At 42.0% G+C, this 18,049-nt stretch overlaps 3 protein-coding genes across 20 annotated transcripts in view; all 3 read left to right on the plus strand.

The window, feature by feature from the left end:
- LOC129827983 (prominin-1-A-like) overlaps positions 1-11,893 on the plus strand; it is a 115,859-nt gene extending 103,966 nt beyond the window's left edge. For 6 of the 18 annotated variants that reach the window (XM_055889338.1, XM_055889339.1, XM_055889340.1 and 3 more), the window contains 10 exons: positions 366-419; positions 583-663; positions 751-819; positions 1,154-1,243; positions 4,368-4,483; positions 7,554-7,577; positions 8,736-8,798; positions 9,388-9,491; positions 10,101-10,133; positions 10,295-11,893. In XM_055889338.1, coding sequence (XP_055745313.1) covers positions 366-419; positions 583-663; positions 751-819; positions 1,154-1,243; positions 4,368-4,483; positions 7,554-7,577; positions 8,736-8,798; positions 9,388-9,457 — 567 coding nt within the window. In that variant the 3' untranslated portion in view covers positions 9,458-9,491; positions 10,101-10,133; positions 10,295-11,893. Of the gene's footprint in view, positions 1-365; positions 420-582; positions 664-750; positions 820-1,153; positions 1,244-4,367; positions 4,488-7,204; positions 8,349-8,735; positions 8,799-9,384; positions 9,492-10,100; positions 10,134-10,294 lie in introns of those variants that run through there. The other 12 variants (XM_055889345.1, XM_055889350.1, XM_055889354.1 and 9 more) reach the window with 10 other exon arrangements.
- Positions 11,894-13,454: 1,561 nt separating this feature from the next.
- Positions 13,455-15,281, plus strand: LOC129827984 (fibroblast growth factor-binding protein 2-like). Its single transcript, XM_055889357.1, has 2 exons — positions 13,455-14,396; positions 14,618-15,281. Exon 1 carries the CDS (start codon positions 13,534-13,536, stop codon positions 14,386-14,388), a length of 855 nt encoding a protein of 284 aa, XP_055745332.1. The 5' UTR covers positions 13,455-13,533; the 3' UTR covers positions 14,389-14,396; positions 14,618-15,281.
- A 399-nt stretch (positions 15,282-15,680) lies between these two features.
- On the plus strand, positions 15,681-16,942 carry LOC129827985 (fibroblast growth factor-binding protein 1-like). The gene is made up of 2 exons (XM_055889359.1): positions 15,681-15,827; positions 15,989-16,942. The coding sequence occupies exon 2, from the start codon at positions 16,004-16,006 to the stop codon at positions 16,688-16,690; it is 687 nt and encodes a 228-aa protein (XP_055745334.1). The 5' UTR covers positions 15,681-15,827; positions 15,989-16,003; the 3' UTR covers positions 16,691-16,942.
- The last annotated feature ends 1,107 nt before the right edge of the window (positions 16,943-18,049 follow it).

Genomic DNA, 18,049 nt, shown 5'->3' on the forward strand with positions numbered 1-18,049 from the left:
TCACGAGTGGTCTTCACGTGTTCAAATGGTATTGAAAAAATGTATTACGAATTCATGTGAAAGCACTTTAATTGGGGTTTTGACATGTTTTGCAGCACATTTCTCACGACCAAAATCCACATGAGATGACGTTGTTGGGAGTATCCTCCCAGTGGGAAGCATGCTGCTCTTCCCCCCCCCCCCCCCCCCCCCATGTGTGTTGTAACAGCAGGACCGTATTATCAAGGCGGTGATGCTTGTGCCTGTCTCGTCCCCCCTGTGTTTCAGTGGTGTGTGTTTTAGCGGTTATCAATGACCTCATGTCTCTAAACCCTGACCTTTAAACCTCTGGGGTGTGTTGTGTGTTGTGCATTTCCCCTGTAAAGAGTATGCTGAACCAGAGCATCAGACTACTGGAGAGGACGGCCTCAGACCTGCCGGTAAGTGGGCCTCCTGCGAACCACGTACCCCAACAGTTCGCGCTGACTCAGTCAACGTCAAGCATTCGTAGTACACCCATAAACACTGAACGACGACTCCGTAGCAGCTCCATAGACTCTTATGAAAGCTTCTTGAGCATTATTTTTGCTCTGTTCTGTCCAGAACAAAGTCGCCGATGTACTGGCGACCATCGAAGCAGCACAGTATCTCATCTCCCAGAATGCAACACAAGTCGTCAACCAGGTGATTACTATGGCTTCCCAGTAATTGTTTACATTTCAATGCTACAATAAAACTCAGTAGCTAACATATTATTCCTCTCTCCATTAGGAAACGGAAAAGTACAAGCGAACCATTGTTGGTTATTTCAGGCAATACATAGAGTGGGTCAGGACTTCTGTAAGTATTTGTGTCTTAACAGTTTGTTAATGCCTTGGTTTTCCCCCCTGTAGCATAAGAAGGAAATTAGATATGCAATATTTCTGCTATCTCTTGTCGTAAATTACAGTCTTACTGTTTGAACAGAATGCTTTTCACAATGCTTTTCACAATGCTTTTCACCAAAAGTGACCGTGCTGCTGACTCGTTTTCAATCAACTTAGTCATCAATCGCGAATTGTCCAAGTGTAAAGCTATAACGTCCCTTCATTTCCCAGAAATTCCAACCGACAACTTTCATAATTGTTTGCCAATGGTATGTAACATGTGCTCTTGGTTTGCATGATTTACCCAGCTGACCATGGAGGTAGCGGCCTGCAAACCCTTCAGCAACATCGTGGACACAGTGGAGATCGTAGCCTGCAGCTTCTTGGTTGACTCGCTGGTAACTAAAAACGCAATATAAGGGATCCTTTTAAAACATGCCTGAAACGTCTGTTGGGCCGTTGGGTTGCAGACAGGAAGGCATGCAGGGCCTAACTTGAAAGGGGTGAGGGGGTTGGAGGTTGGTCTCTTGAGAGGGTTCACGTGTCATTGTACCAGTACAGTATGTTCACACAGCCATGTCCTGCGCTCTGCTAAAATATGTGATGTGTAGGGGCACACACGGTACATTCTACTGGCACGGGTTCACACAGCTCCCTCAGTGTTCTCCTCCAAAACCCCCTAGCCCGCCAGGCCCAGAAGACAAGGCGGGTTCTTTCTGAGGGCCCCAGGTTTTAGCGGACTCTAATGGCATGATATAATGAAGGCTCGGGAGAGATACAGGGTCTATGTGTGTGTAAGGTGAAGGGTCTGTAGTGGAGATGGGTGGGGGTAGGGAGTTTGGGGGTTTGGGAGGTAAGCGGGGTGCCGTGACCCTGAACAGAGCTCCGTCAGACAAATGAGGCCCTCTTTCCCCCCCCGATCACCCCATCAACCCCCTCCAATCACACTCATAGACTCGTTCTGGAGACACCGTACGGACCAAAGCGCTTGTTAAAGCTCAATGGGTAATTTTACTAGTGTCCCGGAGCAACAGAGCAAAGGTGCAGCAACACAGGAAAGAGCCTGTAAGTGCTCCAATAGTGCTTCTAGGCTTTCCTCTGTACAGTAGCTACACACAACTGGGTTTCCACACTAAAAGTTGATACAGTAGAGAAGGGTCAACAGCACAGTGTGTCTGGCAGGGATGGAGGAATGGAACTACTTACCTAACATGGTGACAGAGTACAGCTGTGGCACTTTGACTATCAGTGTGACAGTGTTAATTCTCGTAAACGGACCGTGGGGCTGTTACGGGCTGTTATGTCACGGCTATGATTACTTCATGTCAGATCATGTAAGCAGAGTTGAGTGGTTAGAAATCCCGCTCACCGCTCCCGGTGCTCCATGTGCTTTCCTACCGCTCCGCTAAAAACCGCCCTGTGCTCACAGGAAAAGAAACTGCTGCTCCAAATTCACTCATTCATTCATTCAAATCAAACAATTTAACCAACACCTATCTATTTTTTTGACTACCTGGACCTAGCAATTGTTTCTTACGCATTGAAACCTAACCATATGGATTTGAATGAAAAGTATTTGAATAAACATGAAGAGGTGATTTGTAAGAAGCAAACATCATTTCAAATAGACTACATGTCCTATTAAACAGCATATACACACTCTTAATAGGTCAGGAGCCAAACAGGGAGCCTAAGAAGGAATGAAAATGAATTATTTAGGGTTTTTTATTATTTCATGGCTATAGCCTACAAAAAAATGCACAGTAGGCTGGTGTCACGCTGGTATAAATGATTCGGGAGACAGACACAGGAATGCTTAATAGGGTTTTTTATTGTACCCAAAATACGGCGTGCCGTGTAAAGGCACGGCGACGAAGACCAAACAAACACTATACAAAACACAGTGTAGAAACCCAAAACAGAAGAGCGAGGAGTACCTCGAATAAATAACACACGCGCACAATGATTAACACACGGGACGAGACCCGTAATCATCTGCGCAATCTACAAGGGCACAAAAGCCCAAAACACAGCACAGGTACTCACACGCACCAACAGACATTGTAACAATAATGGACAGCACCATGGAAACCAAAGGGCACACTTATACAAGTACTAATCAGTGGGAATAGGGGACAGGTGTGCGTAATGAAAGTTCCGGAGGGATCCGTGACAGTTGGTCATTGTATTAAATCGTTATAGTCTATAAATTGCACATATAGGCTGTGACTTACTTATAATTAAATGCAAATTAGACAAAAAAATGACTTAGTGCCTTTGAATCCATTTTTAAAATCCATTTTTAGAAACACGAGTTTGGCCAGTCTGTGGCTTAAGGCTCATGCGATGGTGCCTGGAGAGCCGGCCAGCAGCGAAAAATATCCTCTCCACACTTGCAGAGCCACTGGGGATGCTAAACACACTTTTAGCCACTCTTGCCAGGCTGGGCAGAGATGTTTAATTTTTATATGGGTACAGTAGGCCTAAAGGTTTTTAGGCAAAATAACCCAGTCAAAACAGAAAGCTCCTTGAACGTGTGAATATGCCAGGCTTATTGGTCTATTGTATAGATAATATAATGAAAATGAACTAAACGTTTAGGAGATCAGATTTTTGGTTTATAAATACTTTGCTACAATGACACATTTAGTTATCTACCCACCTCATTCCTTTCTTTTAGCATGTGCATGTAGCATGCTTTTGGGATACGTGTCTTTTCAGATTCCACAGTTGTTCTTTAGTTGTGAACACTGGATCACCACGCTCCCTCTCTTGCTCTTTGGTCCTCATCTTTATAAGTCACCTTGATTTATCACCTGTGTGTTTTATTAATTTCTTCATGAAAACAGTTAGCGAACTCCATGACAATAACTAAAGCAAGGGCCTATAGATAGCAGCACACAAGTAGACTACAAATGCATGCTGGGCCGGGCATGCGACTAAGCTTGTGAAGTCAGTGCTACTGGAATGCTATTGGAGCGAAAATGGAGTAGGCGATAAGGCCGACGCCCCAGCCTCTGGGAATCTCGCTCCACGCTCCAGTCAAAGCTCCAGCTTCGCTCACATACTCTGCTTCATGTAGACTTTATGACTCAGTGTTTTCCACCTTTAGATTTGGGTAAACTGTGCCGGCCCCTCTGCAAGAACATGCACAGTCACAAACAGGTACAGACACTGTGCAGAACTTTGTGTTCTGCACTTGATGGAAAGTCCTCTACGAAAGATTCATATGCACGGTTGACAGTGCAGAGAAGTGTAGCCAGTTTATGGTGCTATACTTCATACCTCAGGCTCCAGTGTTGAAAAACGTCCCAGTAATGAGATATTAAATTATATATTATGTTCCATGGCTATTTTCCATGGCTATCTGTCATAAAACCATAAATATATTTATCATGTACATTTTTTTTTTATATATATATATATCATGTATTAAAAAATGTATGATCAAGAGAAAGTATTCCAAACCTAGGACTGCTTTTGACTGATTACTGCATTCTGTCTGTTTTCCCTGTCTCTCAGAACACATTCTGGTTTGGCCTAGGCTGCTGTGCCCTATTCCTCCTTCCTAGCATCATCCTGTCAGTAAAACTGGCAAAGTTCTACCGTAGAATGGACACGGAGGATGTTTACGATGAGTGAGTATCTCTAATCTTAAACTGTCCAGTGAAAATCTCGCTTTTAAAAGTTCATATTCTGTTAACTCATACCCAGATGTTGTTGACTCGTCCTATACTAGTATTTGTGGCCAAAGCATAAATTGTAGGGGGAAAAAACACTTGAAAAAAACCACCTCAAACTTATATCTTAAACATATCTTATATCTTAAAAAATGCTTGTTATTTCCTCATAGAGCATGATGTCATGTTGGCTCATTGGCTGAGCTGGCCAATCAGCAGTCTACTCGCATTAGTATTTTAATGACAGTATACGCCCACACCATTCTGTTGTTGGTGTGTGCCCACACATGCTATTTAACATACTTAATTACAATTTTTTGAAAGGAAAACTATTTAACTCATATTGGAATTAATTATAGGTCATCTTTCATAGAAATCTATGAACACTGAACAGTTACTTTAAATACTATGTCGTCACATACAGTTTGTCATATGTGACTCGTTTCAGGAAACTAGTCGTATGTCACTACTTCACAGGAGAGGCATTTGAACGTAAACAGATTTTTTTTATCAAAATGCGTTTTTTTGGCAGAAATGCCTTCTGGAGCATGTGAACTTTTATATGCCTTAATAACAAACGTGTGTGCATCTGTAAATACAAATAAAATTGTTGAATTGCTTGCCTAGTTTGTTTAGCCATGGAAAAAAACAGGAACCTTCCAGCTAGCCGTGATTGGCTGAGATAATGGTTGGGCTGGACATGCCGAGAAATGAGTTTGGATTGGTCTGCCATGTAGCAAGCGTATGTCTATAACATGAGCTGCTCAGTATGTGTAGATAATCCTTTCTAACGCGGCTATTTTGAAAGATATCACGAAGAACTGCAAAAGTGTTTGTAATGCTCTCCACTTTCTGGAGGACCGAGTTTTGAAATCAGTGGAATGTCCAGTGGAAGCATCTAAGGAGATGGAGAAAATTCTGGCGTTTGATTGCAAAGAGAACACACAGAAGGCTGTTGTATAAAACACCTGTCTAGTTAGCGAACGTCAAACTTAGTTGGTTAGCTTTAGCTACCTGCAGATTCATGCAGGGTAATAACGTTATAAGTTAGGATTATGGTTAACTGTTTAGCTAGCTAGCTAAATGTCTAAACATAAGACTCCACTATGCAAGTAACCATTTCACTGTACCGTTTACACCTTCTGTATCCTGTAAACTTTGATTATATTTGATCTAGTTTGTGTTTACCAGAGACAGTAATGTGAAGAACATGACCTGCACCAAAGTCAAATTAGGATATAACATTAGGCCAACGAGACAGTGTCTCAGTTCTTAAATTCTCCAGTAGAATGGCCTGCTTTTATTTTGTCACACTCACAACCGTAAGCTATTTTCTGTAATTAGCTCGCCATTAACTTATAAATAATGATCTTGTTGTGAGTTTATTTTCCTGTAGTATTGAATACAAATTAGCTCAAATTAAGACGTTGTCAGCTATATGATATTGTCATTATTTGAACTCGTTAGCCAGCTAACTTAATGTTAGCTAGCTAGCTAACAAGCTAGAAACGAACCAAAACATTGTTTAGAAAGTTGCTTTTAGTTGCCTGGTTTGCTCGATTGACATAAACTAAATTCATTTTTAAACGGGTGGGTTTATTGGTGTTAAAAATACACCAGTTATGCTGTTTTGGACCACCAGGTTGCTGAAGTCATGCAGCCTGTTGTTTTAGTGTTTATACTTTTTCATAACGACAGCAAGTTTGATGTCGGACGACAATAGAATGTTCATGATGTCACTGCAACAAGTGTCTACAGACATGTCGCTAGACGTAGTATAAACCAGCCTTTAGTCTTGATGTCTTTGGTTGTTTAGTACAGTACCGTCGTACTCACTCTGTTTAGCACATTGCCTTACATTTGAATCCTTAAAGAGATGGGTGGAGCTAAGGCTTAAGAGGGTGTGAAGGATGCTGAATGGGTGTAGACAAAGAAGAGCTCTCCAGTAGGTTTACCAAAACATTCATGGGCCATTTTCTCAAAAGTGTGGTTACAAGTTTATCAACTTTCAAAGCAGAATTACTCAATTACTCAATTACTTATTTCCTCAATTGTAGTGTATGATATACCATTTTCTAGCTCTGAGTCTACTTTTATCCAATGTAAAAAACACAATTTCAAATTTTGCTACATAAGACCGAATCGAGCCGCTCCTTTGATCATCCTCTTAAGTGAACTATAGCTGAGGTTTGAACGTCCCCTACTGTGAATTTGTAGTGCAACCCAGTGATTAGTTTGATGTATGGTGATTCTGCTTACAGATTTACCCCTACAATTGGTCTACCCCACCTAGCGTTTTCCCCGTGCCTATTTGGTTAAAGAGACCATACAGTCGATGTTGATTTGAGACTGGAAAGTCATCTTGGGGAACACTTCCTTATTAGACCCTATGATATGCATTAACAAGACTGAAATTGTGTCTGAGTCTGATTAGTTCTCATGTGCCAGGATTACAAAGTGGTAATTAACACAATTGGACTCAATCCACAACAGACAAGTTCAGTATGAGGTAATAGCATTGCTTCATTCCTGCCCTTTTTCTATCTTGCCTTTACTGTCCTTCCCCTATCTCTGCCTTCCCCTCTTCTGTCTATTGCAGTTCATTTGCAGTAGTAACTCGTCGTAAGCAACAGTACCTTAACTCTTTCTACTTAATTCTCTTTCTCTCTCTCTTTTCAGTTCCTCTGTTTCTGGGACTTGGCATTTTACTTTGTGATAACCATTCCTACTATTTCCATCTTCTTCCATCCTTACTTTTCATTTCATTTCTCTCTGTCGAGCACTTTGCACTTTATGAAGAAGGGGAAAAAACAGCGTATTAAGTACTATTCCTATTGTTTTATGCATCCTTCAGTAGCCCTCACCTCTCCCATGCACTTAGAGTAGTGAATGAATGCGATAGACGAAGTCACCAAGTGTCTTGATCAAAGACGTGTATCGACGTAATCTGATCGGTGCCCGAAACCTTCTGGTGCATTTCTATTGCCGAGCATTTCATCAATTTTTTTTTTTTTTTCTATCTTTGTAGCATTGAGACAGTTCCCATGAAAACGTAAGATCAATTTGACCCATTTTACCTCTCCTTTCTCCTTCCAGTATAACTCATCCGTACATCTGCGCTTTGCTGTGGATTTTGTACATAGATTGAATTGCTGATTTCTTGGTGCTGGTTCTTGGTGTTTTTACATTTTTAGCTTTGAAATGCATCTATCGGTGTATCGTTTTGGCTTTCCTTTGCGTGCAATCTTGAAAAAGTGCCCCTTGTTGATCATTAAGGGCTCTGATTTCTTGTTTTTAGTATTTGATTATTTGTGTACTTGTTTGACATTTTACTGCACCGTTAGGAGCTAGTAACACAAGCATTTCACTGCACCCGCTATTTTTTTATTATTTTTATTTAACCTATCTAGGCAAGTCAGTAAAGAGCAAATTCTTATTTACAATGACGGCCTACCCCGACCCAGCCTGGACGATGCTATAACATCTGCTAAACTGTGTATGCGACTAATACACTTTGATTTGATTCTTACCTTTGTTTTTGTAAGTTAAGGTGTAAGATAAAATACTGTGGTTTATGCATTCTAGACTTTCTATATAGAACCATACATTTGTTTACGTTTAGAATAGACGCTAGCATTTTCCCAAGTTTTTCTATTTAGAGAAAAACTTTTATTGCCGAGGGTTGATAGCATGCCATGTCGCTCACGTCATATCTTTCCATCATGTTTTTTTGGTATGCAATGTTTTGTTTCAGTATGGAAATTGGTAATAATGGTTATCATATTGAGCATTTACAAGGTATCCAAAACCCTGTAATGACAAGGTAATTAAGAAGATATAAAGCAGCCCGACGGAAATAATCAATTTGCATGGCCTGTTTCAGGGAGGGATTGGGGCAGGGGCGGCATGTTGGCTAGGGGGCAGTCAGTCACTCAGTGGGGTGGTTAAATAAGGTGGCTGGGACACTGTGCATGCCCAAGGGGTTGGCTAGCCCCTCAGACACATCTGGAGGTCAGCTGGATTTTCCCGCTGGAGGCTACACTGGTTGCTGCTCCAGCATTGGGAGGTCGCACACAAGCCAGCTTACCGCTTGTGTGTTTTGGGTTTGGCTTTCACATGATCTTTGGAGCGTTACTAACCCACTGCATGCTCTGTGCACAATGACTTGACCAAGTGAAATGAAACTCCTTGCATGTCTCCTCTTCTTTAGAATTGGGCAAACTGCTGTGAATGTACACGTGATCATTTTGCTCAGAGAGAGGCAAAAAGAGAGGCAAGCTATGTCTGCTTTGGTGTGGTGCTACTGCGACAACTGCTCATGTGACTAACTTCTAACGACCTCTAACTGCATGTCTTTCGTTGAAATGTACATTTGGACGGCCAAGCAATGTGAACCAAACACAGAGCGCATCACCACAGAATGACAGACAAGGGAACATGACAATAACAAACAGGCTAAGACTACCACCTATGGCTTGTCTTTTATTACAATCTATCGTCGTCAATTCACCATGACCATGGTGTCACCCTCTACTTCCCTCTAAAAGTCAATAGAAAATCAGTTTGGATAGAGTGGATATTATTCTCTCAGTTCTGTGCATATGCAACACGTGTATGGTTACACACAGACAATTGTACTGCATACATTCACCCTGGCATCATACCATCCCTTGTTGGCCTCAAGCCCTCAGCGAGTGTCGATGGAGTGGTTCTGCTCTCTGTGTTTTGGGAAAACGCCTGCTGCTCCCTTCAAGTGCAGGATCTGAAAGCAAGAGACTGGACTAACAAAATGGTTGACCCTCGAATGTTCCCTTTTCCGGACATTGATGTTGTCCCCCTCTTCTGTACCCCTGTGCCAGTAGCATCCTTGCCTATGACACTATGACTAGGTTCCCACGGGCCTCAGCTCCCCCCAGGCATATTGACTGGTGAGAGAGGCCCAGGCTTTTTGACCGACTCCAGAAAGGTACCGAGAACCACTGAATACTCGGGACGACGTCTCTCCCTCCGCCTCATCAGCGTTGTCTTCCCTTCCTTTGTTCTCTCTTCATGCCATTTCCGTGTCTACATGCCACCGTCTCCTGCTGTTTGTCTGCATGCCATTGCCACACTGAAAAACCTCCAGAACTTCCGACAGTCTTTTCTCTCTTGTCCCATCCTTTGCTTGACACCGTATTTTCTTATGTAACCCCCCCAATTCACCCTTCTTCAACAGCTTGTTCTGGCACTTGCATGTCTGCTTCAATGACTTTGTAGAAAGTCTGCACGGGGAGGATTGCTGTTTTTGGAATCACTAATAAACCGTAAATGGTTCGATGGTATTTGTGTCTAGCCACGTGTAACTGCTCTATAAATTTACAATAGACCAGGCCCGCTGTGTGTGTTTGCTATTACTAATGACTTATACAGTTTAAGATGAAAGTCTTCCTTCTCTCATTTCAAAACTCACATTTCATTGCTTTCATTTCCCCCCTGAGTCTCACAATGGCAAACGCAATAAGCTTCTGAAATATCTAATCAAATCTGATGCAATTAAATGTCAATATTTTCTGATGCAGTGTCGTCTTTTCTACAGTGCCATCGGAAACTGGAACTGAAGCACTAGATTGTGAGTTTCCACTATACTTGTAGATACTGTTTCTATTTTCTATGATGTATTTTAGCATAGAAATATACCACTTATATGCTTTCCACTTAGGCTATTTTACATCAGTGCGTTATTACTCAGATGTTGAATGCGGTGTTAAATTGCATTTCGTCTCTGTTTAGGACACCATCAATTTCCCACCCCTTGGACAAGACAAAGCTCCAAAAAGAGGTCCTTACCTGATGTATTTTGTGTGTGTTCAGCTGGTCCTCTCTTCCTCTGTCTGCACGGATCATTTTACTGACAAGATCTTAATGACCAGTCACAGCCTGTTCTGGATATCTGCTGTCCAATAGGACCCCCCCCCTCAGACACTACAGAAGGTGCTGTCATCAACCCTTTCTTTGATCTTCCCCGGGGAAACTCTTCGGAAGCCATACATCTGAGCCAGTGTCGGTCGACCTTCATCCTTCACCTCAGCTGTCTAATGTGTTTACATTAGTCTGGCCACAATATCAGAGCCGAGGCTGAGTTCAAATTGAGGACACAGCAACAGTTACATGGCTCTGTAGTCTCAAACCGTTTGTACGTCTTTCGCGTTGTCTAAACGGTGACTGAAAAGATCTTTTGAAATGTCATGTAGAGCTGGTACTAAAACATTGCCATTACTGCTCATATTTGAGGGGTCTTTTGCAATGATGTTTTACGAACTGACGAGGAGAGCCCGTTCGAGACGTATCGCGTGAAGCAAACAGGGTTGAGGCAAACTACAGACGGTTGCCTTTCAGAACAGTTTTACCGTAGCATTTTGACTGGTGTCCACCATCTTGTTATGAGGATATGAGGAAATACTGTATCTCATATCAGTGTATAACAGGTGGAATGTCACATGAACCTGGACAGAAATGTCAAGAGACCATAACATTCCTTAGTTGATTAATTGATTAACAGTAAATGCAAAGTATCATGTTGCGTATACTAACACGGCACGTTAATAGAGATATTTTCGGGGCTATTGTAGTGGTCAAACTTTCAATTGGAGAACTGCTATTTGAAGCCAACTCCTATTTTTACTGTAGGTCTCAGGTCTTTAGTTGTATAACAGTTATGCATAATATATTGTTTCAATTTGTTTTTAAACCCCACAGTAGCTTTTGGTACCTATGGAACTATGGAAGGGTGAATGTATTGAATAGTCATTTGTATATAAGAGATGTATTGCTTAAAGTGAATTATGACACCCGTGTGGACAACGTTAACATACTGTAAAAATGTGCCACCCCCAATAATATAACCCATCTGTTCTCACTTGTTTACATGTTCCTTCTTCCCCACTGTTTGCCTCACAAAGATGGGGACATTAGCCTACTTAACTACCATGTGCTGTCAATCAAATAGCATTAAGCCAATCCAATAGAGGCTTGTTGATGAGAGGAGCGAGGACATCTTATTGGTATAACTGATCTTGCCCATTGAGTCTCGGAAAGAAACGTCACTTCCCAATAACTATTACTACTTAAGTACTCCATGCCTGCAGACTGCTTACCTTAAGAAGTGTATGATTATCACATAACACGCTATTTTACTCAGATCTAACGACAGACATTTTATATGCACCATCTGGTTAGATAGTGGGTGCAATGTTTACTGGTTGTTTTAAGGGTGTAACTGTAATGGTGGCACTGAATAGTGGGGGGACACTGATGGTGCCCATTGGAAATGTGTGTCCTTGTATGATGTTTTTTTGAAAGTGTACAAATGTGAATAAACTTTCAGTTGCATTCTTGTACACAAATCTTTTTTATTAATGTTCCAGTTAGAGGTGTGTCTCAGTGACCGCTGGAGAAACCAACGGAGAAACCAACCGTTACAAGTTTTCAAGGGCAAGGGGGTCGCTATTTTGGACACCATGTCCTTTGTTTTATGTAAATAATTATCTACACGTGATCAGGAACATTTGACATGAGACAGTGGGCTTACAGATGTGTTAGCTATTACCTTAAGACCACATAGTCTTACATAATGTTGCCGTTGTCGGACATAGAACATGCCGTACCCCATTATGTACCCGCTGTTTTGGATATGAGATGATTATATTTTGCTATGGGCTAGGTTTCCACAGTCATTTGGCACCCACACCCACATCTGTGCTGCCCAGATAGACATTTTCTGACCTGCCCATAGCACATGACCACTTCTCCCTCACCCTAAATGTACAACTGGTTAAAGAAGAAGATTGAGTAATGAGTTTAAACTTTAGAGAGAGCTGATTTTATTTTAAATCCTAATAATTGTATTTCGGTAATTGTATTTCGATTCTTAACTCATCGTTCCTCAGGCTGTCTGCAGTGATATATTTTGGTTCACCACCTTTGCAGCTCTTTGTACTCCCTGCAAACCCTGTGTAGCCACTGACATGCACAGGGAGAGAGAGAGAGAGGAAAAAATGCCCGGCCCCTCGTTTGGCTTACGTCCACGGAGTGCGATTCCTGATTCTACAAAGCGAAGCGAACCTGCTCCGGGAGTTTACATTACAGATCCCGCGTCACTCACAAGGAGCCCTTTCTCCCCCGTTATGATTGATTGCTAGGAAAATAAAGTTGCAAGAGGCATGTGCTGCTACCCCCCTCTCTATCGCACAGACACACACTCGCTGTTACATACTAAACGTGCCGTTGTCTCCGGTGCCCTCAGTCAGCAACTCTTATGAGTTATTCTTGTTCTTATCTGATTTTTTTCCTCAAGTTTCTCCACACTTCTGTTTCAGATTTGATTGTGTTTATGTTTGGAAGGAAATTATAGGCTGTGCTGTATGGTTGTAAACGTCTCACTTTAAAACAGCAGTGAGCCTTGAACAGTTTCGACATGTCCTTATAGAATAATATTTTAAGACACTTTGTGGTATTGAGTTGAAATGTACTTACCACACATACCAACGGTATGTAAAACTGAGAAAGAAAATGTAAGTGGCGTGCTGAACCATTACAGAAATCTTATGTTGGCATCAGTGTGCCAAGCTTCTCCAAATGAATGGCAGTCTGGAATTTTTTTAAAGCGATAAAATCCACAAAGTTGTGCTTGACATATTTGTCAATGAAACACTTATATACTATACTAGTATGGGCGATTATATAACACCTGGTTAAACTTGAGGGCATCAATGTTCTCTGACTACTTCCTTCGTCTCCCTCCCAATTGGTTTCGCATGTGGTCCTGGCTTTCATTGACAGTTTCCAGACAGCCATAAATTATAGTCACATTGCACTACACTCCTCCCCTCTTCAGGATGGCCCTTGTAACCCAGGATTTTTTCACCTGAATGCCCTCTTTGTGTGCTGAGCCCATAAATAGCAGGAGGGACCCTCAGCTTCTGCAGTCCCACTCTCACTCCCTCTCTCACACTTAATCATCTGGCATAACAATGTGGACTCGGGCTAGTGCACTGCTGCTCCTCGCCTGCTGCCTCTGGGCAGTGGAGGGTCAGAACGAGAACGGCAATGGCAACACGAGGGCAGGCAATGGTGGTGGTGCTGCTGCTACTGCAGAGAATGGGAAGAGTGTCTGGGAGGACCCCATCCAGTTCAACAACAAAGCAAAGGACTTGTGCACCATGAGCGTCACCGGCCAGGGAGATGTCACCAGGCTGAGGATATCCTGCCAGGGTGCAGAGAGAACCTACTGGTGCGAGTACACGGGCAAGCCCCAGATGTGCCGTGCCTACAACAACAACCCTCGCCATTATTTCACCCAGATCATGTGGGACCTGAGGAAACTCCAGAACGCCTGCCAGGCACCCAAGGCTATCAAGCCTCAGATGTGCAAGAGGGCACCGGAAGACGCCCAGATGTTGTTCTCCGCTTCCTCCACGCCAGAGGCAGCATCAGCAGCCACCCCCCAAAAGCCGGAGAAAACCCAAGAGTCAACCCAGGCGAAACCAGAGACCCCCAAGACACCGATCGTCAAGCAGGCTAAGCCAGCCGCAACCAAGCCTGAGCAGCCAAGACCTGAGCCAGCAAAACCAGAAGCAAGACCAGCATCTACAAAGCCAGTGCAATCCAGACCTGTGCAGGCAAAACCAGCAGCTGCAAAACCAGCAGGAGCAAAACCAGCAGTGAACAAGACAGCAGTACTGAAAAAGATTCTGACACCCAAACCAACCACTCCAAAACCAACCAAGCCCACTGTCAAGAGCAATGCCAAAAAGATTGCACAAGAGTATTGTTGGCAGTCACTTCAAGGCATCTGTTCCTATGTCATTGGTTGGTTTCAGAACTAATAATAAAGGTCAGTTGAAATACGTTGGCTGTTGATATTTTCTGAATTGTAGTCATTGTATAATATATCATGACGATAATTTGATGAGCATTTGTATGTCTCTTAAGGTAATTTTAATTAAGGTCTATAAAAATATGATTTCATGTTTAGCTCAAAGTCTAGTTCGTGTTTTACTGAGTATAAAAATGTAAACCTATTCACTGTGTTTACTTTTGCTTTCTGTTTCCCAGATTTAGATTTCCTGGGAAGATGATTTCAAAGGTCTGACTAAAGAGGTGCTCAGAGTGGTTTTCCAGATGAGGACTTTGTTAATAAATGTTATAGAAGAGAGTTTGAACACCCTCTTCATGGGAATGATCGTGCTGACATTTCTGTCAATCAAACATCTTTCCAGCCAGCCATTTTACCATGAGTTGTGAGTGTTCCATTGAGACCAATACCAATCCAAATTATTTTGTGAAATTGTAATTCCAAGGGTCACAATAACAACTGAAAGCATCCATACCTGAATGTGTGGATCGGGTATGGACAGATAGTTAAATCCATCGTCTTTCACATGGTACTCATTTTGTCAAAAATGAGTACCATGGTTTTTGTGTCAGAAAGCACTCTACACATTCCGACAAACCTATGGTACCCTATGATGTACTCTCCTAAGGCAGATACACCATTGGTTTTGCCATTTTTTTGTATGTTTGTTTATGTGTACGTTTGTATTACCATAAACCACGTATTGAATATGCTGTGTTGGGGGAAAACATGACAAGGTTTTTGTGTCATTCACATAGTAGTGTGGCATATTCTGCAAACTCTTCCACTGGTTCATTGTACAGAAATGTCACAATCAATGTATGAATGACTGTATATAATGAATAAAGTGTGTTCTTAATTTTTGTTGGTGTGTCTGTGTTCCTTACTGGCTTGCTTTAGGTTTAAAGCCTGTCTCTCTCCATTTTTTAAATACCAGCAGGGAAAAAGTCCAAATGAACAATATTGGAAACAATCATGTTTACATTTGTGTTCAATACTACCCTGTTTGAGGTGCAGTGTCTCTTTTCCCCAGTAAGGGACGCTGTTGTATCAACTTCTTTCAAATATCATTTTTTCAATGACTGCTACGGCCAATGCGTGGCTCACTGCACTTTTACTAGGCTATAACATATGTAGAGAAAAGTCCTGAATATTTTTTTTTATAGATAATCAATTGCGTATTTTCAGTATGCACGCTTTCACTTGTTATGATTGTATAGGCCTAATTAAGGACAACGAATTCTGACAAGACACCACCAAATAAGCTCTGACAAGCAGTGCGTTTTAGCATATTTTCCACGTTGGTGGAATAAGGGAGTGGTGGGTGTGTCCGTGCTCTATAAATGCCACGTGTGTGTTCCCGGGGTGTCACAACGGGATTGAACCATTTCCATTTTCCCAAATCCACAGGTGAGCTGAATAAAATAACCACTGTTATGTTGTGTTAAATATGATGCGCCATTGTCCTCCATAAATCTCATCTGCTGTGTTGTGATAGGCTACAGTAGCAATTATTTGAATGGGAGGTAATTGTACTGTACTAACATACACAACTATGCTATTTTTTACAGATATTTTAGCGGGACATGACACTTCTTACCAACTTAACCATCATGCTGGTTATTGCCTGCATATCTCAGCAGTTTATGGTGGCTAACTGTCAACGATCCAAAAAAAGGGGGATGAAGAAGAAAGAAAACGAAGGACCAAAGGACGGAGAGCAACCAAAAGCCCCCGTCCAATCTCCAGATAAGAAAAACAGCAGCCCCAAAGGAAATGTGTTCAAGGGCAAATTCTCCGCCAAAGACAAGATGCAATGCACTTGGGTTGCGACAGGTGACAATGCCTTTGTGCTTAGCGTGAACTGCAAAAAAGGGCAAACAAGTTTCGACTGCGAATATGTGGCCAAACCAGCCACTTGCCCTGGGTACGAGTCCAACACCAAAGCCTATTGGAAACAGATTGCGCGCGCTCTAAAGAAAAATAAGAATGTATGCTTTGACTCAACGGCTTTGATTAAAGCAGGTATGTGCAGAAAAGCTCCCAAGGACGCGCATTTCAAGCTTAACCACACACCCAGAGATATTGTTACACTTCCAAGGAGTACACGTCCAAGGACTACAATTCAGCCGCGTTCTTCTCTCTCTGCCTCTTCATTCGGTGCCAAATCTTGCGCGGTTAATCAAAAGAGACTGGCGGAAGAATATTGCGCGGCTTCCTGGTCGAGTTTGTGTACTTTCTTTTTTTCCATGGTCCAGAACGATGATTGTTGAGAGTATAAATGCATTTCAATTTCCTCTCTCCCCCATTGATTTAGTCATAAACAAATTGACACTTGTTGCTACTCCTCCTGAAGATGTATGCAGTTTTGATGGATTGTGATGGATATTTTATTTAAAATATCAAGACCGATGGAGTTTCGAGATGGATTGTCTCACACCATCCATACCAATTTTCCCCTTTTTGCCATGTGTTGTATTCATTGTAAAGCAACAGTACTTAATAAATGTGTTTTGTTCTATGTACTCAACTCTTCTCTTCATATGCCCTTGCAGTTGAAGCATTTCTGCAGCTCTGTAACCTGGGAGGGTGGATTGAAGTTAGGCTATTATACCTGTCAAGGATGTATAGCTTTATACTTATTCCTCATTATTTTCTAATGACTAAAGATTAGTGTATGATTCACTACTACTTGGTAGACAAGAGTGTTATTCCGTACCACCCTACATGGACTCGCTCATGCACGCATGAGAATACATGCATGCGCGCACACACGACCCTCCTGTGCATACTCCACCGCATTTGCCAAAATATTAGGAGTTTGAGCATGTTGGGTAATTACACACTGTAATTATACCAAGTCAGTTAGAGGGATCATATAGAAGATTTATGCTGCGTTCCTTGGCACTGACTACTGGCTTTTCATTGGCTTTTTCCAAGGTCGAAATGCAATTCACATGTTCTGAACATCTAGCTACGCCTTTCATGTAGATCACTACAGCAATACACAATCGTGATGTCTGTAAAATGACATGACTGCTTGATAGCTAATGGATAGTTTTGCTATAACTATAATACTATTGCTATCAGGCAATCAAGGGAAGAAACTTTTGATATATTTTTCTCTCCATTAATTGGATTTCACTCCTTTGAATTAAATGAACTCCAACACTCTTCATTGATGAGATGATTGACTCTTGGATGGTTCTTTAGTCTTGGTCCAATAGCTTTTCATGAATCATCATTCTTGGTATTTTTATTACCATTACACAGTGAGGATCTTGCATTCCTAGGATTTCCAGAGATGTTCAGAGACGCGTAGGTGCATTAAGGCCTAGATTAAATCAGATCAAGCGTTAACCAGTGATCGCCGAAACCTGCATAGCTGATGTTTTGGGGTGTTGGCGGTGTAAGTGCGTTGGAGCTGTCAAATCGTTGAGCAGCTGCCTGTGATCATTGTCATTAGATGTTCGAAACAACAAAGTGTAGTCTATATAGAAATAATGACCCTCAAATTGAAAATCATTAAACAAAATAATAATTTCTATCAGACTATTGAAGGTGTAGATTCCATCTCACATTCCAGTGGTCAAACTTGTGAACAAGGCTGCATGGGATTTCTCTTAATGCCG

This window comes from Salvelinus fontinalis, chromosome 29 (genome assembly GCF_029448725.1).
Source record: "Salvelinus fontinalis isolate EN_2023a chromosome 29, ASM2944872v1, whole genome shotgun sequence".
NCBI classification, from domain to species: Eukaryota; Metazoa; Chordata; class Actinopteri; order Salmoniformes; family Salmonidae; genus Salvelinus; species Salvelinus fontinalis.